The sequence below is a fragment of the Danio rerio genome, chromosome 25, assembly GCF_049306965.1.
Source record: "Danio rerio strain Tuebingen ecotype United States chromosome 25, GRCz12tu, whole genome shotgun sequence".
NCBI classification, from domain to species: Eukaryota; Metazoa; Chordata; class Actinopteri; order Cypriniformes; family Danionidae; genus Danio; species Danio rerio.
Window position 1 is genome coordinate 1061190 of NC_133200.1, and position 27375 is coordinate 1088564.

Here is a 27375-nt window from a genome sequence, read left to right on the forward strand (position 1 = left end):
GTACAAACACAATGGCTCTCCTGGAGAAGCTGGAGTCAGGTAATGTTTACCTGGTGAAGATCTCAGCGTCTAACCTGGCGGGTGACGGTCCGTTCTCCAACACGGTCGAGCTGGCGGTCAAGGGTAAACCTCACCACGGTAAAAACCCTCGTCATGCTGACAGCCATGCTGAGAAAACAGGTAAGCATAAAGCAACGACTGAAGAAAATCTGTTTAAATGACAAAGTCTATATGTAGATCCTCTGAATATCCCAAAATTATTGAAAGATATTAATAGATTTTACATCCAAAAATGTGTCTGATTATATTTTAATCAATGTAAACCCAATGTAAATTTTAAATATTTCCCAAATGATGTTGAACAGATTAGGGAATTGTTCAGAGTATTTCCTTTAATATTTGTTCTTCTGGAGAAAGTCTCATTTGTTTTATTTTGGCTAGAATAAAAGCAGTTTTTAATTGTTTAACACCTATTTTAAGGTCAATATTATTAGCCCCCTTCAGCAATATTAGTATTGGATTGTCTCCAGAGCAAATCTCTGTTATACAATGACTTGCCTAATTACCCTAACTTTACCTTAATTACTCTAGTGAAGCCTTTACATGTCACATTAGGCTTTATAGAAGTGTCTTGAAGAATATATAGTCTAATATTATTTACAGTCATCATGACAAAGAGAAAATAAATCAGTTATTAGAAATGAGTTAATAAAAGTGTTATGTTCAAAAATATGTTGAACTTTCCATTAAACAGAAATTAAGGATTAACAATTCACAGGAGGGCTAATAATTCTGACTTCACCTCTATTTCTGTGCAGCGTTTATCGATGGTTTGTATCACATCGATGAGAAGTCGATGAGCGGAATCATTGTTGGTGTTTGCATTGCTCTGTCCTGCATCATCCTCTGCATCTTCATCCTCCTCTCCAAAACTCAAACACAGTGAGTCTCAGCACTATCCGTGTGTGTCTTTGTCTGCATTACAACGCACTATTAAAAATACTATTGCAGAAGTAGTATCACAACAAAACTTTAACTTTTTAAATAAAAATTAGGTATACAAAGCTTAATATTTTTATTCAGTTTGACTAATGTAAGTTAGCATGAATTGAAAAAAATCGTTTGATTAAACTAAACATTTAAGGCAGTAAGACGTTTTTTACAGTGCAGATAAGGCTGAATAAAGAACTCTCAATGTTGCTGGAATAACAGTCAGTGTTGTTTTCTCTCTGCAGGAAATCAGCTTCCTCAAAGATGATTGGTTCAATGAGAAATGAGGTCATGCATAATGAGGCCTCGTCAGCCAATCAGCAGCCAGCGGAGAATGCAGAGGTGCTTCTGCCGATGATGAGGAATCACTTTATTGATGCCAAAGTAAGAGTCTGCTTTTTCTGTTTGCTTTTTATTTCCCTAATCTTTCTCCTTCTTTTGTTACCGTGTTTCTTAGGCTATTTTAATGCATTACTGCTGCATTCCATAAAATAATAATAATTATAGTAATAATAACAATTATTATTATTATTATTATTATTTAAAAGTAAGAAAAGAGATTAAAAAAGAGTGAATACTTTGAGTAATTAGTAAAAATGGCATCTAAAAGCATTATATATAACGGATAAAGGGGCGATATATATTACTAATAGCACATGTTGAAATGATGTTTACAACAGGTTTAAAATAGATGTTTTGTTTGGTTTCAGGGAGGATCAAATTTGCTAATAAACCATGCTGGACCCATCAATTGTGGTTCTCAAACCAAGCGGAAGAGGTGGAGCATCTTCAATCATTCCCAGAGGTCTAATGAGAGTAAAAATGAGGTGAGCTGCTCAGACAACTGTACCTTTAAAGTATTTGTGTGTATTAAATGCTAATATTATTTTACTCAACGTAAAACAGTATTCGGTAATTGTACTTTAATGTTGTTAGCTTTTGGTTTGATTGTATTTACATAATAATTTTAGCTCGTTTTATTTGGTTGTCAATTGCAATAGTTGTTTGTGTGACGCTACATTTTATTTATGTTGTTTAAATTTTTGGTTTTTGTATTTTCAGTGGGTTATTTGAATTGTTGTTATTTTAGTTTATTGTATTTTTATATTGTTTTTTTATTTAATTTAAATAACACCTTTAAAAAATTGAGATTTTGGGTAAGCAAATTTTACATTTTTACCCATAGTTGTAATAGTTCTTGTTTGTATTTAATTGCAGAAAGTCATGTTGATGCTTTATTGTCATTTTTTAGATTATTTAGAATTTTTCAGTACGTAATTGAAAGTACAATTTTGCTTTTAATAATTTTTACATATCTATCTATATATATATATATATATATATATATATATATATATATATATATATATATATATATATATATATATATATATATATATATATATATATATATATATATAATTTTTTTAACTTATTTATTATATGTTTTTTAAATAATATTTTTAGTAATTTTAAACAAATATTTACTTTTTTATTTGTATTTCAGTTAATGAAAATAATTTGTCATAATTTTCGTTCGTATTTATTACCAGTCAGTTTAAGTCAATTTAGGTCTTAAATAAATTTTTTACTTTAATTTAGCTAACATCTACTTACAATTTAGCTAACTCTTAGTATATTCGCAGTATTGAATGTGAAAAAATGTACATGAATGTCTGCATTTATTTAATCATCAATGCTTACTCTTGAAAAAAAACATCCTTAAAAATTAAACACATTTTATTGTCATTATTTTAATTTTTCTGATTTTTTTATTATAAAAATATATAATATATAATTATATATATGATTTTATATATATATATATATATAAATTATATATATATATATATATATATATATATATATATATATATATATATATATATATATATATATATAAATTATATATATGTATAATATATAAATACTTATTTATTATGTTTTTTATACTAACAATATTTTTTGTAATTTTAAATGAATATTTCTATTTTATTTGTATTTCAGGAAATGAAAATGAAAATAATTTGTTATCATTTTCGTTCGTATTTATTACCAAAAAGTCAATTTAGGTCTTAAATAAAAATATTTACTATTTATATTTGAATAATTTCTTTATCATTTGAATTATTTAGCTAACAACTAATTACATTTAAGCTAACTTTCAGTATATTTGCAATATTGAATGAGAAAACATTAACATGAATGTCTGTATTTATTTAATTATCTGAAGTCTTTTGAGTCTTTTTTTCAAATTGTAATATTTTGGCTAAATATGATGTTTGTGTTTGTCAGACTGAGGATCCTGCATGTCTGTACGAAGTGGGGAAAACGGTTCTGTGTTACGAGGACGAGGCGGCAAAGGCGTCGCTGCACATCCTCTATCGGCCACTGGGGGAGTCGGAGAGTTCGCAAACCAGCGGCGGAGACTCCGGAAACTACTCTCAGGATGAGACGGAAACCAGCAGCTCAAAAAAACCGACATACCGACCAGATGACGAAACGAACGAAACCGCATCCTCTGTGTGCGTTGTTAACGTTTTAGAGGAAATGCAAAACAAATCTACCTCCAACCTTCAGTTTGTGCAGATTCCCATTTAAATCTACTGTGTTTGTCACGCGAGTGGGCGTGGCATGTGATACAAATGAGCGTGGCCTATGGCAACAGTGGGTGTGGTGTGCGCTACAAGTGGGCATGGTCCACAACAACAATAGGTGCACTGAAAAAAAATCGTTCATTGGATTTACTGAATTGTTTTAGGTAAATAGTGGCAAACAATTTATATGGGCTCTAATTTAAACATTACAAAGTTTAATTTGTTTAGATTAAGCCCTTATAAATTGTTCGCGGCCACTTATCTTAAAATAGTAAATCCAATCAGTTATTTTTTTTCAGTGTGTGGCCTGTGATACTGGTGGGTGTGGCCTATGAGTCGAATGGGCGTGGCCAATTATTCCAAAGCCTATAAATACGATTGCACCGTTTCCTCAGGATGCAATCGCTCCTGGATATTTGTGCCAAAAACAAATTTCTTTAAATAGCTTTACGAAGTCGCGGATTATCCTTCCGCCGACTTTGACGAACTTGCACAACTTTTCTCTTCGCGGAGAGATTCCCAAAGATGAAGCGTTTCTGATGAATGTGTTTTTCCTGCTTATGAATGTGTTGACGAACGCCTGACGTGCTTTACGCTAATGGACGAGTGTTTTCTGTTTGTTTCTTAAAGCGACAGAGACGTTTGCTCTGCTGTCTCTCTACCTCATTATTCTGATCACACTCGTTCTCAGACTATAATGTGCAACACTGGCTAATATTAGTTAATGCATTAATTAACAATGATCAATATGTCTGTACGCTTTTTTAAAGAGTAATTAATAGAAATGCAAACGTTTATTGGTAGTTTGCATCAGATCAGGGATTAAATATGATTCACAGATACAAGATGGCATCTAAGTAATGTATTAATAAATGTTGAAATTAATAATAAGGAAAAAATAATGATGGAAAAAATTGTCTTGAAAAATTTTGAAATAATTTGGCAAAATTTTAGCTTTTATTATGTATTTTTAAACTTTTGTTTAATTTTATTTAATAATTATTTATATATATATATATATATATATATATATATATATATATATATATATATATATATATATATATATATATAAATATATATATAAACAATGTTTTTGATTTCATTTATTTTTATTTAAGCTTAAGTTTGCATTTATTTCTATTAAATTATTTTTAACTTGACAAGCAAACAAACAATAAATATCTGCATTTCTATTAACTAAAAAATTTATCTTAATATTTATATTTATCTTAAAAATTACATACAAATTGCAGTAAGAATTGGCATAACATTAACATAAAAATCTATAACAATTAAGCGTGAATTAATGCATAATAATGCATTAAAAATCAATATATTGCCGTATTTCTTTAAAAAGCTATATATTATTTATATTTCACGTTAACTAATGCATTAACTAATGTTATCCAACCTCTTAACGTCTTACCAAATAATGCTTGTTTTTCATTAATTTCTAGTTTATTATTGAAAATTCTGACTATGTCCAATTTTTAGAAACATTACTAGTTTCATTGCTTATTTTCCTTTGAAAATAGTGTAGAATTTGAAATATTTCCTATACACTGCAGAAAAAGGATTATTAACTCTTGACTTAAGACTTGCCACTAATTTTCACAGTTGCAAGTTTATCTTTTTACTCAGAATTATTTATGTCTTGTTTCCCAGTATAAACATCGTTAAATCAAGGCACATTTACATTAGTTTTTTCCTCGTTTTTTTTTTTCGCAGTGTATTGTATTTTCCTTTTTAATGAAAGTCCTAGGGTTTAAATGAGAACAAAATTGAATGTTTGGACCTCACATATTTATTTTCCACTACAAAAATAAGGTGCCTCAGGTTCTGAAAGCTGCTTTATGACTCGTCTAATTAACTTTATACCTCAGTTTATACACGCGATTATTTCGTAATTTCGAGTCTGAACGTTTTATATTTGCCAAACCAGATCAAGTTGTTGATCTATTATTTTAAGCATGTTGTTGTTGAGTTCTTAGTGATTTTGCATTGTGATTTATTCAATTTTGGTTGCTCATGATTTAGCAGAATGTTCATATGTGTTCGAATTTAAATAATGTAACATTATTTCTTCGCATTTTAATAGCTTTATCAGTTTTGTGGTGCATTTGAAGTCATTTTACAAACTGAAGGATGAGCCGAAATTATTTTCACGTTTGTTTTAAGTGAAAAATAACCAAAAATATTCTCCAAAAGCTTTATAAGACGTTGACGGCCTTACGATGCGAGGATCGTTTGCAATATTGAAGACGTCTGATCCAAAGAGTCCATTTATATCGAGGTTTCAAATAATAATAATGCCAAAATGCCGTTCCCTCCAAAGATAGAAATATATATTTGTGTAAATTGGAGGGCAAAAGTGCCAAACTGGATGTTGATTGGTGTAGCCAAGCATTTGTTCCTGTAGCTCTGGCGCTCAGGTTTTGGGTGAGCGCTGAATTTACTTTGCTGATTTTGAGATTTTTAGCTTTTAGACGCAGGTTTGGTGACGAACGCTAGAATCCAAAGAGTTGTTGACTTCGTTCATTGGGTTGAAGATGATAGGGTGAGTATGACTGATATACACAGTTTACACTAAATTATTGGCCCTCCTGTGCAATTTAAATTCTTTTTCATATATTTAACAAGTGTTGCACTCAAAAAATGACGATTGCTGTTTGTTCGAACTACTTCGTTAAAATGAGCTCAAACAACACTTTTTTGCGGGGACAACTTAATCATTTAAGGTTCAATTCTCTTAAATTGATAAAAGCTACTATGTTAACTTAATTCCTTCACGGGTCCCATCACAAATCAAATTTTCTTTTACGGTAAAAAATGCTGAGATTGTGAGAAAAACTTGCAGATGGTATAAAAATATTGTAAAATAGCTTTTAAACTCATAATTGTAACAGTATGTTTTAATGAAAATAAAAAATTTAAATAAATAAATAACTTAATCAACTTAAGATAATCAACTTGGAACTGTTAGAAATAAAGGCGCAATTCAGAGAAAAAAAATAGAAATGCGAGATGTAAACTTACAGATAAAATTGAGATTAAACGTCAAATATTACGAAAAAAAAAGTTTAAAATTCGCAATGGTTTTTTTACTTTTTATTCTGTTCTTGAAATTAGCTTTCGTAAAGTCATGGGACAAAGTTATGTTTTATTGTCTCGTGAGTTTTTAAAGGCTAATTTCTGTCGAAAAAATAAAAAGTAATTGCGAACCTCAAACCTTTTTTCATAATAATTGACTTTTAATCGCAGGTTTATTCGCGAGTTTACTTCTCGCATTTCTAACTTTTTTTTTCAGAATTGCGACTTTATTTCTCACAGTTCAGAGTTGATTATCCTCAGCTGAGTCCTTGCAATTTTATTTATTGATTCATTTTTTAATTTAATTATGACTTTAATTGTTACAATTACGAGTTTAAAAGCTATTGTACAATATTTTCTAACATCTGCAAGTTTTTGAAATGACGTTTGCTGTTTGTTCAAACTACTCATTTAAAATAAGCTAAAACAACACAATATTTCGGGTGGAGAATTTGAGTAGTTTTTACACATTTAAGCAGATTGAACACAAAACAATTAAGTTAACTTGATTCCTTCATGTTGTCCCAAAACAAATCAGTTGTGTGGAACGCAGCATTTTATACCGTGTAGTTAACGAAAAATATATTCAACATTATTAAACAATCGTTTTAACAAGCTTTTTAAAAATGTAACTGTTTTTAGTCTTGTGAGTTTATGAAAGCTCATATCTATTACACAATAAAAAGTAAATAGTAACTGCGAACTTCAAACCTTTTTTTCGTAATACTTTACGACTTTTAATTGCAACTTTATTAGTGAGTTTATATCTCGCATTTCTACGTTTTTTCCTCAGAATTGTGACTATTTCTCACAGTTACAAGCTCATATCTCACAATTTTATTAATTCATTCATTTTTTTATTTTAATTAAGACTTTGATTGTTACAATTACGAGGTTTAAAGCTGTTCTGCAATGTTTTTATAGCATTTGTAAGTTTTTCTTACATTTTTTAAGAACATATTTAACTTTTTAGGATTGTATTTTGCAAGATACTAGCATTCAACTTAAAGTGCCATTTAACGTTTTTGGTCAAAAGTGGTTTGTTCTGCAACTAATCGAACAAAACGTGATTTCTTACAACTTAAGTTTCATTTTTATTTTATTTAATAATTTTTTTATTCCATAATAAAAGGAAAGTCTCCTTGCTTTGTTAAACACCGCTTGGTAAATATTCGAAAAAGAGTATAAAATATTAGCCTGAGGGCCAGTAATTTAGTGGTCGGCTGTATGTGTGTTTGCGTTTTTGTTTTTCAGTATTTCATAACATGATTTCTAAGCTTTATAATCAACGTTTTGGAGCAACCCTCTGAACAGAAGTGACACAGAATCATCATTTCAGAAAGCAAAAAAACACGTACCAAAGATTGATCCGGTCGCCCCTGCGTAGACGTGACGTTTTTGTCGTTCTTTTGCTTTTTGTAAAGTTGCATCTCGTTTTGACTGCGATCGCTCATCAAACAAACCGGAGAAATCAACATGCGCAACCATAACTAACAATGTGAATTTACTTCTGAATGTAAAATATTTCACATTAGGGGTGTAAGAATGCTTTCGTTAGTGTTTTTTAATTATTCTATTGTGTAATTTTTGAACATATGTGTTTTTTTTTTTCTTTGTTTTTTAATCCAGATGCTTATTTTTTGTGAATTCAGGTTAATTAGATTTTTATTTTTCCGAGGGTCTGAATTTTGTATGATTTGCTTGTTGATTGTTTTTGTAATTTTTAATATTATTTAAGCCCTTTATGTTGAGCATGTTGTACCAGTTTGATTCCATTACTCGGCAAAAGTGGTCATAAACGGTGCACGATCTAATAAAATATTTCTCAAAAGAACATCTTTGTCTTTTTTGTCTGTAATTACAAAGTTTTATTGACAATTTGAACTTTTCCTCTGCAGTATTGTCACTTTTTGTGCAATTTTTGAGTTTGTATCTTGTAATTTTACATTTGCGACTTTAGGTTTTTTCTTCTGAAAACGACTTTATTTCTTGCGACTTTATTTCTCAGTTGTGAATTTATCGATTCTTGTAGTTAAATTTTTTACATTTACGACTTTATTTGTCGCAATTAGCAATATAGCATGTAAGGATGTATATTTGTAACATCCTTTTTTTTTACAAAACTAAATATTTTAGTTAATTTTTTTCTTTTTTTCGTAAACATAAATACGAGAGAGCTACAATCTGTCACAGAATAAACTAAATTAAAAATAATTGCAAACTTTTATTATACAATTCTAACTTTTTTCACAGAATTAAGTCTGCTTTGCTATTGCTAATTTGTATCTTATTTTTTGTTCACAGTTGTGACGTTAGCTTTTTTCTTCTGAATTACACATTTATTTTGTAGTTGCGACTTCTCACATTTAAATTTTGTTAGTTAGGACTTTATTTGTTGCAATTAGCAATATAGCATGTAATGATGTCACAATTTGTAACTTTTTTTTCACAAAACGAAATATTTTTGAAAAGGAGCTTTCAATTTCACGATTATGTGAAAGCTACATTCAAACTAAATGAATCTAAAAACTAAATGTAAACTAAATGAATGCTAAACTTTTTTTGCAGAATCGTAACTTTTTTGCTATTTTTGAATTTGTATCTTGTTGTTTTTCAGTTGAGACTTTAGCATTTTTCTTCCAAAATGTGACTTCATTTCTTGGTTGCGACTTTAGCGATTCTCGCAATTAAATTTTGTTTATGGTTAGGATTTTAAAATTAGGGTAATTTCTTTATTGCTTGAAATTAGCAATGTAGCATCTAAGAATGTCAATTTTTAAATACTTTTTCTCACAGAACTAAATATTTTTTTAAAAGTAAGTTTTTTTATGAGTTTGTGAAAGCTACATTCTGTCACAGGGTAAACACAATGTAAAATAAAAACTAATTGTGAACTACTTCTATCTTACAATTCAAACGTTTTTTCACAGAATTGTGAATTTTTCATTATTTTGAGTTTGTTCCTTAGACTTACAACTTTTTTCATGCCATTGTAAATTTAACTTTGCTTCAAAGTTGCGACTTAATTGTAATTTTTTTTTATCAGAATTGCGACTATTTGTTACTTTTGTCAATTCAGCATTTTCTTGACAGCTGCGACTTTATTTTTCAGCTGCCATTATTTTTTCCCCGTAGATTTGCAACGATTTCTTATAACAGTAAATGTAGCTTTTTTCCACTATTGCAACTTTTTTTATCACAGTAGCGATTTTAGCATTTTTTTTTGTTACAGTTGTAAATTTAGCTTATTTCTCAGTTACTATCTTTGCTTTTTTCAGAATTGCGTCCATTTCGTACAACTGTAAATGTAGCTTTTTTCTTCACTATTGTGACTTTTTAGGAATGGTGACTATTTTTTATGTAGTCAATTCAGCATTTTCTTGACAGTTGTGAGACTTGCAACTTTATTTTTCAGTTGCGACAGTTTTTTTCCCTCAGAATTGCGTTGATTTTCTACAACTGTAATTGTAGCTTTTTTCACTTTAGCGACTTTTTTCTCACAGTTGCGACATTAGCATTTTTATCAGAATTGTGGCTTTGTCACAGTTGCTTTATTTTGTTTTTGCAGTTTCGAGGTTTAAAGGCTATCGTATTTCAAACCGAAATGTTGCAGTTACATCAGCAATCAGTTTGTTACAATCTGCTTATTAAAGTTGAAATTAAAGTTTCAACAATTTACTGTCCAAAAGTCTGTGATACAGCAAGAAGGTCGCTGGTTTGAGCCTCTGCTGGGTCAGTTGGTGTTTCTCTGTGGAGTTTGCATGTTCTCCCAGTGTTGGCGTGGGTTTCCTCCGGGTGCTCCGGTTTCCCCCACAGTCCAAACACATGTGCTATAGGGGAATTGGGTAGGCTAAATTGTCTGTAGTGTATGAGTGTGTATGTATTGATGTTTCCCAGTGATGGATTGCAGATAAAAGGGCATCCGCTGTGCACAATATGTGCTGAATAAGTTGGCGGTTCATTCCGCTGTGGCGACCTCAGATTAATAAAGGGACAAGCCGAAAAGAAAATGAAAGTGTGTGATATTGATGTGTTTTCAGTGCAGTGACTCTCCAGGCCTCATGACAGCACTGACACTTATCTCCAGCGTGATGACGTCATTTGGCGGAAACGGAATCGCGCGTTCTCTTTTCCGCCTGTGTTCGCAGCGCAGCGACACATGTGCGAGTGAAATCATAATATTCGGTAAAAATGCGCATCGAGAAGTGCTATTTCTGCTCGGCGCCGGTTTATCCAGGACACGGGATGATGTTCGTGAGGAACGACTGTAAGGTAAAGCGGTTTCTCCGTGTTTGTTTATATTATTAGCGACGCTCGACGAGGCCGTTAAAACACGGCCACTGACAACATCAGCCCGTGCTGTCTATTACTGTTATTATGAGGAGTTAACGGCTTAAATTAGTGCTGGGTTAATTAGTGTGGTGTTTATATCGTAAACTGTGACGGATATGGTGATATTATTTACTATAGTAATCGTCAACAGATGAAACGACGGCACATGTGCGAGAAACACCGTCAAAACACCGTGTACCGGGACTTTCTGAACCGCTTAACATGGATTAATATAGCCAAACATCAACCAGACAAACCAAAATGTGTCAGTCTTTACTTGTAATTAACATTAATGAACGTTAGTGTAAAAAGAAGCCTTAATTTGACAGATGAAGTAAACAAAAGCACATTCAGTTGTTGCTTTTATATGGATATAGTATTATTTTCCATAATATAATTTCAGAAAAGTGTTGTTTGCCAATGCTAAATGGTGAAATCATGTTAGCAGCCAATCACTGTCAAACTACAACACTGTTCACAGTCAATTAAATAGTGCTAATGTTGTTTTCAAGTCATTCCTACATGTGTTTTCAGGCTGATTATTGTAAGAGTGATGGTTGGGAGTGTGTCACTGAACCAATGTGCGAATAGAAAACCAGCTGTACCCTAATCGTGTTCTCCCCGTTGAGCTTAATGTTGCTTTAACATCAAGCAGGGAAGCACAAATTTTGTGAAATGTGACCTGTATTTATCAGATTGAGGATAAGTTGGTTTTATATTTGTACATTCGTTCATTTCAACAGTCCCTATATATTGTCAACAAAGCTAATTTGAATATTGGGTCTGAAATCACATGTAAGTCTGACTTCCATACAACATCAGCTCTGTTTAAATGACCAGCAATGCTGTACTTTGATAGTCATTGGCTGCTAATATGATTTTGCAGTGTGTAACTTGCAAATAACGCCTTTGTGAAATTATATTATTAGGGAGAATGTCCGAATGTGTGAATATAAAACCAACTTTGTCAATTATTAACACTAGCTAGCTACTATCAGACGATTGAGCCGTGACTCCACATCTAAAGTGAGCATGTGATAATATGAAGCGTTCTCCACTGTATTTGCGTGGATGTTCAGGACATGCAGTGTATTGTTTTGACAGTAGAAAATGTTTAATCTGGCACAATTAAAATTAAAATTTTAGAAAATTTTGCTTCCAACTAGGCATGGCGCGGTGTAAGATACTATAGAGGTGAAGTTACACATTCGTTTGTTTAGAAGTCCCTATATTGTTTACCATGTTACCTCGAATATTCGATGAGAATTAGCATGCAAGTGTAACTTTAAAACAACATTAACATTATCTAATTGACTTTGAACAATGCTGTGCTTGGGCTGCTAATGTGATTTCCCTATTTAGAGTTTGCAAAGAATACTTTTCTGACATTATATTATCAAAGAGAATGTGTGAATATCCCAATATAAAACTAACTTTACATCTATTAAGATACTGACAGTATGATAACCTTGGATAAAAAAATATCATGGTTTTACGTTATTGTGATTACTGCTTTAAAATATAATCTTTTTTAATGTCTGGGGAAAAAAACTAAAACTTTTTTTTCTTTTTAAAACTATATATATATATATACACACACACACACACATTTATTTTTATATTTATATATATATATATATATATAATTATTATTATTATTATTTTGAAAGATTTATAATATTTTGGAGCAGTAAACATGTCAGGCTGAATAATGCAAATGAATCATTGACTTCTGCTGTCTTCATTTGTTTCAAAAACCTCTTTGGATATTTATTCTGCTGGAAATACTGTCGCCCTAAAACAAATGTAAGTTAAAAACTCTTGCACATACCTTAGGAACCGTATTACAGAACATTTTGGTGGTTTTAAAACCTTGACTTTTATACCTTGTAATCAGTTATCATCCCATGCCTACTTCCAACTGCTTGTGGTTCAGTTATATTAATTTTGCTTTTATTATGGACTTCAATGGGGGAGAAAAAGTAAAGTTTGACAGAAATGTTGGTGTCTGTGGTCGGTGTGAAGGTGTAATAAGCATTGTTGACATTAAGCGTTTTACAACGTTACATGGAAGTACATATATATATATTTATCATATAAAAAGCGCTATGACTGTAAATAATGTTAGAAAAATATATTGTTACATGTAAAAAAAACAAAATCAAGTTTTTAAAAAATATTTCCAAAAAAGCCTGGTGTAATAATACTGTGCAAAATGATGAAATTACATTTAGAAATAATGATAATAATAAAAAGAAATATAAATTATAAATTATTATATAAAGAAATAATATAATAATAAAAATAGATATATGAGAAAGTGTGTGTGTGTACGTGTGTTTATATGTACCTTAATAAAATAGTAAATTATTTAATATATAATCAAAGTGTGTGTGTGTGTGTGTGTGTGTGTGTGTGTGTGTGTACGTGTGTGTACGTGTGTGTACGTGTGTGTACGTGTGTGTACGTGTGTGTGTGTGTGTGTGTACGTGTGTTTTCAGGTGTTCAGATTCTGCAGGTCTAAATGTCACAAAAACTTTAAGAAGAAGCGCAACCCAAGAAAGACCAGATGGACCAAAGCCTTCAGAAAATCTGCAGGAAAGGAGCTGACGGTGGTGAGAGACCCAACACACACACACACACTCTCTCCCACTTGATCATAAACGCACACACTCTAATACACACACCATATCAAATCTAGAGTAGTGTGAGTGTGTGTATTGACCTGCTGGTTGTTTGTCAGGATAACTCACTGGAGTTTGAGAAGCGCAGAAACACTCCAGTCAAATACAACCGAGAGCTCTGGAGCAAAACAGGTGAGTGTCCGTGGAAATGAGTTGTATACATTTGTCTGTACTTAATACTTAAACATGTTTATCTACATAATAAAAAGTTTCTTGTTTTAGTTAAAGCGGTAAATCCAGTAGCAACACAGTGAATAACGTTGTATAATAAACATCTGATTTTGATTCCAGTTAAAGTTGCTGATCAGATATGCTCTGTTAGAGATGTACAGATGTAATTTGCTGTGTGTGTGTGTGTGTGTGTGTGTGTGTGTGTGTGTGTGTGTGTGTGTGTGTGTGTGTGTGTGTTTGTGTGTGTGTTTGACAGTGGAGGCCATGAGGAAGGTTGAAAGCATCAAACACAAGCGTCAGGCTCGCTTCATCATGAACCGGTCAGTCACATTTAATTCACTTTAATGTCATTTTTACTTCATTTCCTTAAAATAAACAGAAAATACTCATTAAAAATCACATTACATGTCCAAATATGGGCAAAATAAGGTTAATGTGCGTTCATTATGACAGATGTGTTCATCCAATAGATTATACAAGAGTTTTTCTGACGTGTACTTAGTAAATATCTGAAAGCATATTAATATTAACACTTATTGTTTGATATATTTGAAGAAGCGCATGTGAATAAAATGTCAATTATGAATGTGAACGGATGTGAATATGGAAATAATGTCTGATTCATTTGTTCCTGTCATGGGTTGATGGCAAAACGTGAAGATGCAGAAGACAATTAAAGTATTTAGGTTGTTTGAACATGATAATATGACAGAGGAGGTCAATAATAAAGTACCTGGTGTTTATTGTGGTTGTTTTTGTGAAATGATGGTGAATGCCTGAATGATGCATTATGGGAAATGCCTGATGATGAGTTATTTGTGTTGAGAAGAGTCCTCTGTTTGTGTTCAATTGAATAAAAAGGAAAGAGTGAGTTGAGCTCCTGTGGTTGAGCGGCCATCATTGACCTGTGTTTGCGTGTTTGTTCAGGTTGAAGAAAGGCAAAGAGCTGGAGAAGGCAGCAGACATCAGTGAGGTCAAGAAGAACATCCACCTCATCAAAGCTCCACACGCAGGTAAAACACACCTCCCACAATGCACTGCTGTCACTGAGGATCATTATGTGCATGTTAATGACAGTGCATGGCAGGAGTGTTATTTGTAGGGCCAGACGGAATCTGCGGACGGTTTTTGATATTTTGGTAAAAATCTGCGGATTTCTGCTGAATTATTTTCATAACCAAAACCTTAATAAGTGAAATGAAAAATAATCTCTTTATCACTTTTATTTAATGTTTAAATAGGGTTGGGTATCGTAACTCAGTGCCATACCTTTGGAACGGGTATGCACTGGATCAAATCAGCATATGAATTTCGGTGCCTAATTCCGGTGCTGCAACAAGAACTTAAAGCAGGTCGCGCACCGGAAGCGCCGCTCAGCGATGCGCTGCGCCATGCATTTAGAATCCGCAAGTCAGCAGCGTCCAGCCACGAATCATGACTGTTCTTATTTCTATGTCTACCACGTTAACATTAATTTTTAAAAATATCTTAAAGGACCACAGACACAAACTGCGGAGGAAACCGTTGTAGCGGTGAAATGACTGTAATCATTCAGTGGAGTGATATGAAGCTGTAATGCGCTGTAAACCTGCTGGAACTACTTTAGCTGTGTGTTTATCAGTGACGACTGAAGCGTTGAACAGAGCGGTGGTATGACTGTAATTGTTGAGTTGTCATGCTGATAGAGGTGAAGTGTCGAGTGTTTTGTGGGTTATTGATTGAGCATGTTGAACTGGAACACAACAGGTTATTGAACAGCTGATGTAGCGGTGTGTTGTTCATGTATACATGCTTACGTGTTTGTGTGTGTTTTCAGGTCAAGCCAAACAGCTGGAGGACAAGATGGTGCAGAAGCTGGCAGAAGATGTGGAAATGGACGAGTGACCTGATAAAGCATCTTGATATATGGACATTTTGTTCGTTAAATATTGAATGTGAAGCTCATCTGTGCTCCTCATTTGCATCCCTATGAATATTCATCAGAATCCAGGTGGAGTGAAATGGACGGATTCGCCTGTTTCTCCTGGGGAAATCCACATGAGCTGTTGTTGTGGGTATTAATAGATGATCCTGTACGTCAGCTGTTATTACATCTCTGCATTCAGCTGATCATGTTCACTCGCAATGAATCACTGCAAACGTGTGTAATTCTGGAAATAACAATGTAAATGCGATTAGGCTGGATGTGAAAGCTGCCATTCAATGCTCACTTAACAGGCTTGTATGACTAAATTAAAGGAGTTGTACGTGTATGCATTGATTTATAAGGTGGTTAATAATAAAGTTGTTTATGGATAAATGTGTTTGTTCATTATAACCTTTCTGTAGTCAGACAGGCGTTCAGACATATCGTCCCCTTAGAATTATCAGGTTCTGTCTGACATTTTTGTCAAAATTGAGTTATTGACATATTCTTATTAAATGGCAGCTTATTTACATTATGGGATGTTTTCTTTTATAATTATTTTTTTTCGCATTTTAAGACTTATTTATAAAAAACAACAGTTTATCTACAGTTGAACTCTAGCTTGGCTCTATAAGGTTCTTTCTGTGAGCCAATCAGCATTTTAATGCACACATGAGGACCAATCAGGATCAGCTTCCTTTGTCATTTTGCCGGACTGCCCACAGCCATGTCACCCTGCAGCCAAAGAGCGGTTACTCACTGAAGCTAAGCAGGGCTGAGCCTGGTCAGTACCTGGATGGGAGAGCACATGGGAACACAAGGTTGCTGTTGGAAGTGGTGTTAGAGAGGCCAGCAGGGGGCGCTCAACCTGAGGTCTAGGTGAGTCCTAATGCCCTAGTAAAAGTGAAGAGGACACTACACTGTCAGTGGGCGCTGTCTTTCGGATGAGACGTTAAACCGAGCTCCTGACTCTGTGGTCATTAAAAATCCCAAGGCACTTCTCGTGAAAGAGCAGGGGTGTAACCCCGGTGTCCTGGCCAAAGTCCCTCTATCCGCCCTTACGATCATGGCCTCCCAATCATCCCCTTCCACTGAATTGGCTCTCTCACTGTCTCTCCACTCCACCTATAGCTGGTGTGTGGTGAAGCACTGGCGCCGTTGTCCTGTGGCTGCCGTCGCATCATCCAAGTGGAGCTGGACACTGGTGGATGTGTGGAGAGACCCCGCTCATGACTGTGAAGCGCTTTGGGTGTATGATCATACATGATAAATACACTATATAAACACACATTACAATACACTGACAAACAAGAAAGAAACAAAAAACATACAAAATCAGAGTCGGCTAAATAATGCTGCACCACACAAATGGAGAAGTGTGTAAATGTGATGATTTAGAAGCATATATATATATATATATATATATATATATATATATATATATATATATATATATAAAACACACACACACATACAGGTAAACATTTGACAGATAGATGACTGAAATCATGTATGAATGATGGCATTTCTTTATTCAGTAAATAGATGTGGACACCTACTCATTCAATCACTGACAATAAATACAAGCAAACCAGCATTACTAAATGAACGTACAGCACACATCAAGTACACCAGCCAGTCTAAAATGATGCATGCACACACACCACAACAATATCAGCCACACAAACCAAGCACCATGCCATGTGGATATTCATAGCAATAACTGTCAACCTGTGACCATACACAAGTGCAATATATTAATCCTGTCGGCATAATATAATTCATATGATCAGACAGTCCGAGTAAACACTAGAAACACTCTTGATCTGGTTTCACTTAAATTGCCTTCAGAAAGTAAGACTCTGCTAATCGTCACTCCTGTAAACAAAACCTGCTGTCAACCTAAACGCTGCTAAATCACACCCATCGCCTGTGTACCGCATATATTTATGTATATGTATGTAAACTAATATATTTACATTATTCCTATATAGGGCGAGGCAGTGGCGCAGTGGGTAGCACGTTCGCCTTACAGCAAGAAGGTCGCTGGTTCGATCCTCAGCTTAGTTGGTGTTTCTGTGTGGAGTTTGCATGTTCTCCCTGCATTCACGTGGGTTTCCTCCGGGTGCTCCGGTTTTCCCCAAAGTCCAAAGACATGCGGTACAGGTGAATTCCGTAGTGTGTGTGTGTGTGTGTGTGTGTGTATGGTTCCCAGAGATGGGTTGCGTCTGGAAGGGCATCCGCTGCGTAAAAACTTGCTGGATAAGTTGGCAGTTCATTCCGCTGTGGCGACCCCGGATTAATAAAGGGACTAAGCCGACAAGAAAATGAATGAATGAATGAATGTATTCCTATATAAAAACCTTTTATATACAAACATTTCTGCACATATATATATATATATGCAGGTGTGTATTTACCCATGCATGATTAGCACACACAGCACACACAAACACACTTCAATCATTTCACAAACACTACTAAACATCCAGCCTTATTTTGCCACTGTTAAACCACGTCACTAATAGCACACAGTATTGGCCTCGCTGAGCCTCTATTTACATGTTCATATATTTAAGGGGGCAGTTCACCCCAAAATGCTGATTCTTTCTTCATTAAACACAAGCGAAGATATTCTGCCTACTGATGGAAAACCAGTCAACATTCACTGCTATAACAGACAAATAAATACTGTGGAAGTCAATAGACACACGTTTCTAACATTACAAAACAAATATCTTCACTTGTGAATGAAGGAAGGAACTCAGATTTGAAAGAAGCACAAGCTGACTCAATAATCACTGACTGCTCAATATTGGCTGAACTGGCCTTTCAAGCTTGACTAACTTAAAGCTGCAGCTCACAGAAAACATTTCCTCACCATTTACTGTTTCTTCTCTTCTAAACCAGACATTTTTCATTCAACTCAACACAAAAGAAAACACGGTAACACTTTATAATAACTGCACACTATAAATCATATATTAAACATTAGCATGTAGTGCATTCATCATCTGTTAGGCATTAACTCTACATTAATAAACATTAGTAAGCAGTTTATAACTGCAGCTACTAATGCTGTATTCTTGACTTACAACCACATGTATAATGTGCCTAATAATTGTATTTTCATACTGTGTTAATGATTTATTTTTCATTACTCAATGAAGTATTGCATTATTCACAAACCCTTTGCATTTAGGAGTAGTTGGTGGTTATTAAGATAAATCAGAATGAGTGAGTAAATGATTAATAAACTATTGAAATCAACGCTTATATATCATATTATGCAGCCGTATATTAATAGTTACTATACATGTTAATGAATGCTTTATTAATGCAGTTTTGTGAGCTAGGACTATTCATGCTTTATAAATCCCTTATAAATGACAAATAAACGCTCAGAATCAACTGAACAATAATCTTTGCAAGCTTATCTAAACAATAAAATGACTGTAAAGTCCAAATATTGCCAAATAACAGGTGTCAAAATACAACATACAACTGGATACAACAACAATATAATAATAAGCAATGATTAAACTGGTCAGTGGTTTATTTAAGATCAGGCTGCAAAGATGACTTTTCATTTGAAGCACAGTTTCATTTGTGTATCTTCAAACAAATAAGACTGAATAAAGTTGTTTATGTCATTTTTCTTGTTTATATAATGCAATACTTCATTTAGTAATGATAAATAAATCATTAACACAGTATGAAAATACAATTATTAGGCACATTATACATGTGGTTGTAAGTCAAGAATACAGCATTAGTAGCTGCAGTTATAAACTGCTTACTAATGTTTATTAATGTAGAGTTAATGCCTAACAGATGATGAATTCACTACATGCTAATGCTTAATAAACGATTTATAGTGTGCAGTTACTATAAAGTGTTACCGAAAATACTTCTGAACAATGTTGAACACTGTTATAACAGTAAACATACTGATACCACCTCAACATTGATTGTTTCAAATGTCTCCTGTGTTCAACAGTGATTTCTGGCTGCACCGTGCCTTTAACTCTACTGCAACTTTACTAAATAAAAAAATACAGGCGTCAAACTAGTGGGAATGCACAATTCGAGGCACAATGATCCCTTTTTAGACAACTGTCCCTTTAAGTTGCATTACACTTAAAGAGACGGTACACCAAGAAATCCCTCACTCTAAATTTAATCCAAACCTCGTACAGTTATTCAACTGAACACAAGTGATTTCCAACATTCTTCAGAATATCTTCTAATCATTGACCACCATGCTAAAATACTGTTGAAGTCAATGGTTACCAGTTTGGAAATAATGGACAGTCATTTCTTAAGGGAGAGGGGGTGGATGTGTACTGTCTCTTTAAATTTAGTACCACTTAAAAAAACAGTTCACTCAACAAAAAAAAAAAAAACACACATTTACTCAACATCGACTACTTCAACAATGCTTGAAATCGATCATTATTGCAATTAAAGTCAATGCCCATCAACTTTTAACAGTTGGAAAGTGACTGATGTTTGGCTCACTTTCAATTCAGCACAACTTAAAGGTACAGTTCACTTAGAAATATAACATGACATTTTACTCTCCATACACTGGCTTATTCTGTTGACAAGCTATAAGAATTTACACACATCTTATAAACCAGTAATCACTGAGTATGACAGCAGGAAAAATACAAACACTACTGATGTCAGTGGTTACTGCTTTTAGATAAAGGATTGATTTAAAAAGTGAGTGATTTTTCAGTGCGCTGTACCTTTAAATTGCACTCAAATAAAGGGACAGTGCATCTACAAATTCAAACAGAGCCATCGTTTACCCTACAAACATTTGTTCTCAACAATTATACTCTTTATAATCATCATCATTATTATTATTATAATTACAGTTTTGCAAATAGAGTAAATGATGACTCAGTTTACACTTTGGTGTCATTTATCCCTTTAAGTTGCACTACATTTAAAGAGACAGTGCACCCACTGATGAAAACTGCACCATCATTTACTCTCCCCAAATTTAATGCACATTTTTATTCTGTCGACAAATACAGACACTTTTTTTAAAATCTTTTTTTCTATCTTATGTGCTTTTTTTGCTGCTTTTTCTTTATTTTTGTCTTTATAATTGTTGCATTTTGTATTGCTCTCTGTTGCTTTAAAAAAATCAAAAATATGTTATTATATTATTTTATATTTTTTAATATTTAAATAAAAATGTCATAAACCACCATCGACCACCATATATATTACAAAAATATATATAAGCAAGTCAATGGCCTCTGATTACAATCAATTGTAGAGAGTGATAATTTAATGCACTGTCCCTTTAAGATGCCTGCAATGTAAATAATCCTAATTTCTCCTCACTATAGTCTGAACGTGTGATTATCCCTGAGCTCCAGTGAGGGTCTCCACACTCTGTAGAGCTCCTGCAGCGTGCGCACGTCTTCAGATGCGTCGTGAGCTCCATACTCCTGCTGCAGAAAGTGCTGGACCAGGAAAGGCTGTGAGAATTTCTGTAGAGCATTTCTAAACATCTCCCGGCTCAGACTCAGCGTGTCCACACACTCCGACGCACAGCTCCTGAACTCCTGCAGCAGCCCGAACTCCTCCAGCACACGCCGCAGGATGGGCCAGTCGAACCGCCGGCTGTTGTGGCCCACCAGGATCGGCCTGCCGAAGGTCTGAGGGAAGAATATTTCAATAAACACACACTGAACTTGACACAGACTAATACATACATCTTATGTTTAGTCCTTTTGGGTGGGGCTATCAGTCCCTTAAGGCGGAGCTATTAAGCATTTAAGGCGGGGTTATTACCCCTTTAGGGTGGGGCAATCCCTAATTTAGGGCAGGGCTACCAGTCATTTAGGATGGGACTATCAGCCCGTTAAGGAGAGGCTAGTCATAATTTAGGGCTGGGTTATTAGTCCTTTAGGGCGGAGCTAGTAATCATTTAGGCCAGGGTTATCAGTGCATTAAGGCGGAGCTAGTAATCACTTAGGGTGGGGTTATCAGTACATTAAGGCGGAGCTAGTAATCATTTAGGGCAGGGTTATCAGTCAATTAAGGCGGAGCTAGTAATAATTTAGGGCGGGGTTATCAGTGCATTAATGAAAGGCTAGTAATCATTTAGGGCGGGTTATCAATCCATTAAGGCGGAGCTAGTAATCATTTCGGGCGGGTTATCAATCCATTAAGGCAGAGCTAGTGATCATTTAGGCCAGGGTTATCAGTGCATTAGGGTGGAGCTAGTAATCATTTAAGGTGGGGTTATCAGTGCATTAAGGCGGAGCTAGTAATCATTTAGGGTGGGGTTATCAGTATATTAAGGCGGAGCTAGTAATCATTTAGGGTGGGGTTATCAGTGCATTAAGGCGGAGCTAGTAATCATTTAGGGTGGGGTTATCAGTGCATTAAGGCGGAGCTAGTAATCATTTAAGGTGGGGTTATCAGTGCATTAAGGCGGAGCTAGTAATCATTTAGGGTGGGGTTATCAGTATATTAAGGCGGAGCTAGTAATCATTTAGGGTGGGGTTATCAGTGCATTAAGGCGGAGCTAGTGATCATTTAGGATGGGGTGATCAGTGCATTGGGGTGGAGCTAGTAATCATTTAAGGTGGGGTTATCAGTGCATTAAGGCGGAGCTACTAATCATTTAGGGTGGGGTTATCAGTACATTAAGGCGGAGCTAGTAATCATTTAGGGCGGGGTTATCAGTACATTATGGTGGAACTATCAGTCATTTAAGGTGGAACTATTAATCATTTACAGCAAGGCTCTCTTTCCTTTAGGGCGGGGTTATCATGCTATTACTCATTTAGGGTGGGGCAATCAGTGATTTGGGAACTGAAAGTCTCACCTTAAATGACTGTTGTAATTCAAATGAACACTAAATATATTAAAACTACATAGAACTGCATTCACAACATTCGAACTACATTAAAACAAACAAAACCAATAATGAAACAAACTAAAACCACACTGAAACACAGCACATTTGAAAAAAGTACTGAAATCAAAACACATCCAAACAGTGCCTCTCCACTGACCTGGTTCTGCAGAAAGCGTATGAATCCTGTGAGGGCCTGCTGGTGTGGGACGGTCTGCACGGGCCGCTCTCTCAACATCAACGTAGACCCGTCCACCCAGAGGCCGGTGACTTGAGACGCTCCCTCCGTTATGCAGCAGCGTGGCAGCAGATACACACTGAACACCTGAGCGCCGCTGATGGCCGACAACTGCACGATATCACAGCGGGACGTGTCTGAACACAGGACAACCAGAGAAACAGGTTACACACTATATTACAAACATCTAATGCATATTTACACTTTTATGTGTGTGTATATGTAGTTAAAGTTATTTATTCTACCTCCCTGAATATTTTATTACCCTAGTGAAGCCTTTACATGTCACTTTAATCTGTATAGAAGTGTCTTGAAGAATATCTAGTCTAATATTATTTACTGTCATCATGACAAAGAGAAAATAAATCAGTTATTAAAGATGAGTTATTAACACTGTTATGATTAGAAATGTGCTGGAAACATCTGCTCTCAGCTAAACAGAAATAAGCAGGGGGCTAATAATTCTGACTTCGTATTTATATATTGTTTTTGGTATTTTTAATGTGAATTCTATATTCCTTTTTTATATAATTAAAACAATATTAATTTAAAATTGGACAACTTTTTCTCAGTACTGGGTTGCAGCTGGAAGGACATTCGCTGCGTAAAACATATCCTGGATAAGTTGGTGGTTCATTCCACTGTGGTGACACGGATTAATAAAGGAACAAGGCCAAAAAGAAAATGAATGAATGAATGAATGAATGAATGAATGAATTGGACAATTAATAAACTTTACAGCATTCTGGCACAATATTGAATTCAGGTTTAATACTGACACGTGTTCAGCTTGTTCCACTCATGAACCTTTAAATATATCGTCATAAAGCGTATATAACAGTTACTACAATCCTTCAAACGCCTGCTGCATCTCTTTAATAAAGTACTTATCTAGTGAAAGTAGCCTATGTAAATAAAAGAGTTTGATATGTACCCAGTCCGGTGGTCTCCAGGTCAAAGAACACCAGCGTCTCTTCCTCGCTTATCATGGCTTTACCTGTCAAACACACACACACGCACACACACACACGTCAGAACTACAACAGACAAAAAATCTACCACTGTGATGACTACACACATTATCGCGAAACCGAAACAACAGTCATTACAAAGTCGACGCGACTGAAATGTTATTAACTAGTCGTGATTATTTTAGCGGAAGTTGTGATTGTGTGAGTGTTAATTGTGTGTGTTCTGTTGTTTAGCTCACACACACTGTTGTGGTTAAAGCTGAGTTGTTGTAAATCCTGCACGGACAGCAGTGTTTTCCTGCTTTTGTTGTTGTTTTTGTGTTTGGAAAGTGCGAGACTCACCGCTCGTGATCCACTGGAGGAGCCGCAGCAGGAGTCCAGTCACCGCGCGCAGAACACCCGCGATCCGCCCGAACACAGACACACTCGCCGGGGGAACACAGGGACGCTGCGCCGCTCTCTGGAGCTTCGCCGGACACATGACTGGAAAGTCTGCGGTGTTTCGTTTTTACAGAATACACCCACACACACATCCGCTGGAAACTTTTTTGGGGTCGGTTTCGAATACGAATACACACACAGAACACACACTCACATACACACTAACACACACACACATCTCTTTTTGTAGGAAACTGCGATATTAAATCTGTGAAGAATGAAAGTTACGCCCACATGTCATAAGACCTACTGTCATGACAACACACACACTAATAAACACACACTAATAAAGACACATACACACATTAATAAACACAGACAAACATACCGAGACAAACAAACATACGCACACACTAATAAACAGACACGCATGAATTTAAGCTGTTTAAATCAACAAGCACCTCAAACATGACCACTAGAGTCTAAGCTATGCGTTAACACGATAAATTATTGAAAAACAACTATAGAAATGTATATAATTGTATTAAATTACATTTATAAATATTTGATTATGATTATTTTTATTATGATAAGCAACTGTTCTGAAATAGGCTACATTACAATTGAAGCTATTCTGTGACCACATAAGATAAGCCAGACTTAAAATACTTAAAATTATTAGTGATTTACAATATTTTCACTCTTAAACATTGAAATGTATCCATATTTCCTATTTAAAAGGTTATAAATTATATTAATAATTATTAAAATATTCATTCATTTTCTTGTCGGCTTAGTCCCTTTATTAATCTGGGGTCGCCACAGCGGAATGAACCACCAACTTATCCAGCAAGTTTTTACGCAGCGGATGCCCTTCCAGCCGCAACCCATCTCTGGGAAACATCCACACACACATTCACACACACACTCATACACTACGGACAATTTAGCCAACCCAATTCTCCTGTACCGCATGTGTTTGGACTGTGGGGGAAACCGGAGCACCCGGAGGAAACCCACACGAAGGCAGGGAGAACATGCAAACTCCACACAGAAACGCCAACTGAGCCGAGGATCGAATCAGCAACCCAGCGAACTTCTTGCTGTGAGGCGACAGCACTACCTACTGCGCCACTGCCTGGCCCAGTATTAAAATATACTAGTACATATTGCCAGTCAGTGGCGGATTTAGGCACGGGCAGTATGGGCGATTGCCCAGGGCGGCATCTTGCTGGGGGTGACATGAGGAGATGGTGCAAAAAAAGTGCCCCAGTAAAAGCTTTGAGATCAGATTTACTTAATGCAAGTGTAATTATTTAGAGTGGGTATCCCAGAATAAAGATGTTAGACTTTTCACATTTGGCTTCTTTTGCTATTTTGTTTTTCTTTACATGCAACGGTGCAACAGAAACAACGCTCGTGAAAACAAACTGACGCATGTGTGCAGAAAGCCATTCCCGCGCGCTGTTCCTGACCCCGGTTGTTTATTGTACATGCAAGTTGACAAAACTAAAGTTTATTTCATATGATGATGTTACTTTGACTAAGCATGGCTATGAAGCAGAAAGGAGGGATAATGAGTCAGGGAGATAACAAAGACTTCATAACATTAATTCTCGGCCATGAGTCAGGTCTAATATTACAGATAATTCTATAAAACATATATTTTTTGTATTTTATAGAACTGTCATAATTTATATTCATGCATAAGTCTTAGAATATGACTCCAGTTGTGTCTTTAAATTGTTTTTCAGCTACATTTAGGACTGAGTTCTGTTATTTATTTAGAATAATAATTGTATATGATAATAATAATAATAATAAACAAATTGTTATATTTATTGAAAATAAATAAATATATTTAAATGTATGTATAATAATTATTTTAAATATTTAAAATGTAAATAAAGTCAACCACATAGTGTCCTTATTTCTTGGGGGATGGGGGTATGTTTGGGGTGGTTTCACTAAGGGTGCCATTTAAACTAGTACTGCCACTGTTGTCAGTGTAACAACAACAACAAAAAAAAACATTGCAATATTTCTTTAATAATCTTTTTTTTTTTTTAATAAGACAATGATGTTTATTTTCTTTACATCCGCACACACTGATTTACACATTAAGGAAATATTCCACAAATTGCACCGTTTACAATGTGCTCCCGACAGCACAAACACAAAATCTCAAAGCACAGACTGTCTCAGTCCATCAAACACAAAGCAGGATCATTCAACTGAAAAATAATCGTCATATGCAAGATATTACATCCCTCCATTACATCCCTTGTTTATCTTTACAGTCTTAGCGCGAAACATACTCTACTACACGCACGTGTTTCTGCATTCAAAACAGCGCGCGCGAGCTCATTAGCATAAAAACCGTCAGTTTGTATGCTCATACTGAAGCAGCGGTCCTAGGTTAGTTAAAACGTCGGCATGTTTACACCTAGCAGTCTAAAACCAGTTCACCTACAGAAAACTGAAGGTAAGTGACACCCTTAAGTACTGAAGCCATAATAGTTCACGCGTATATTTGCATAGAGTATGTTTCTGGCCTCAAACAGCGGCTGTAAAGGAGATTTGTTTTGTCAATAGTGTGGCATGCTACATGATTACATTCACTTATGCAGGACGCAAAACAATAAACAAACCGTTTCCTTCTCTCTGCCAAGATAGTGGACTGCATTAGTGGACTTATGGTTAGAATAGTACCCAAGTATACTTATTTAAACATAATTAGCTTACAGTCTTTCATGATATTGCACCAATGGTGACGGTTTCTTGCAATAGATGCTATGATGACATAGATATAGACATAAATATTAGTAACAGCACATGGAAAAACAGTAAACAGCTTCTGGAGACACATTCCCTGCACATAAACAGCAATGTTTATCATGTAAACTGATTATGGTTAATTCTTTTTGCTGTTATGTGTCCTTACTGCAATAAATGCGGACGTTGATGTCAGAATAAAGGGGAAAAATACACAGCAGACGACCCTGTTATAGACGCTCATGATAAATTAGCCCTAAATTAAAACACAGAAAGGACATTGTTGCCTAAAATAACGTAATTCCAGATGGCACAGTGGAAAGTCACACCAAAATAAATCCAGATACC

At 34.8% G+C, this 27375-nt stretch overlaps 4 protein-coding genes across 4 annotated transcripts in view; 2 read left to right on the forward strand and 2 right to left on the reverse strand.

Moving 5' to 3' along the window:
• Positions 1–4486, forward strand: part of prtgb (protogenin homolog b (Gallus gallus)) — a 35363-nt gene extending 30877 nt beyond the window's left edge. Inside the window, exons 15-19 of the mRNA XM_073942508.1 lie at positions 1–180; positions 819–942; positions 1236–1374; positions 1701–1817; positions 3286–4486. Of these exons, the coding sequence (XP_073798609.1) occupies positions 1–180; positions 819–942; positions 1236–1374; positions 1701–1817; positions 3286–3591 (866 nt within the window). The 3' untranslated portion in view covers positions 3592–4486. The remainder of the gene's footprint in view (positions 181–818; positions 943–1235; positions 1375–1700; positions 1818–3285) is intronic.
• The window catches only part of twf1a (twinfilin actin-binding protein 1a), a 606573-nt gene that overhangs the window by 329052 nt on the left and 250146 nt on the right, over positions 1–27375 (reverse strand). The gene's annotated exons all lie outside the window — the stretch shown is intronic.
• Positions 10806–16166, forward strand: rsl24d1 (ribosomal L24 domain containing 1). The gene is given in 6 exon segments (NM_212993.1): positions 10806–10952; positions 13514–13627; positions 13756–13828; positions 14124–14187; positions 14795–14880; positions 15684–16166. Coding segments are annotated over 6 exon segments (486 nt in total). The 5' UTR covers positions 10806–10871; the 3' UTR covers positions 15752–16166.
• On the reverse strand, positions 17285–24531 carry plex9.1 (PML-like exon 9.1). The gene is made up of 4 exons (XM_005174215.6): positions 24214–24531; positions 23835–23897; positions 22823–23037; positions 17285–21454 (listed from the first exon to the last, which is right to left on the reverse strand). Exons 1-4 carry the CDS (start codon positions 24350–24352, stop codon positions 21137–21139), a joined length of 735 nt encoding a protein of 244 aa, XP_005174272.1. The 5' UTR covers positions 24353–24531; the 3' UTR covers positions 17285–21136.

Excerpts from the sequence above, each read along its gene's own strand:
- plex9.1 (XM_005174215.6), bottom strand. The coding sequence starts at position 24,352 with ATGTGTCCGGCGAAGCTCCAGAGAGCGGCGCAGCGTCCCTGTGTTCCC. Across the intron at positions 23,898-24,213 it reads CCTCCAGTGGATCACGAGCG|GTAAAGCCATGATAAGCGAG; the intron begins GTGAGTCTCGCA and ends TGTGTTTGACAG. Across the intron at positions 21,455-22,822 it reads TACGCTTTCTGCAGAACCAG|ACCTTCGGCAGGCCGATCCT; the intron begins GTCAGTGGAGAG and ends TTCTTCCCTCAG.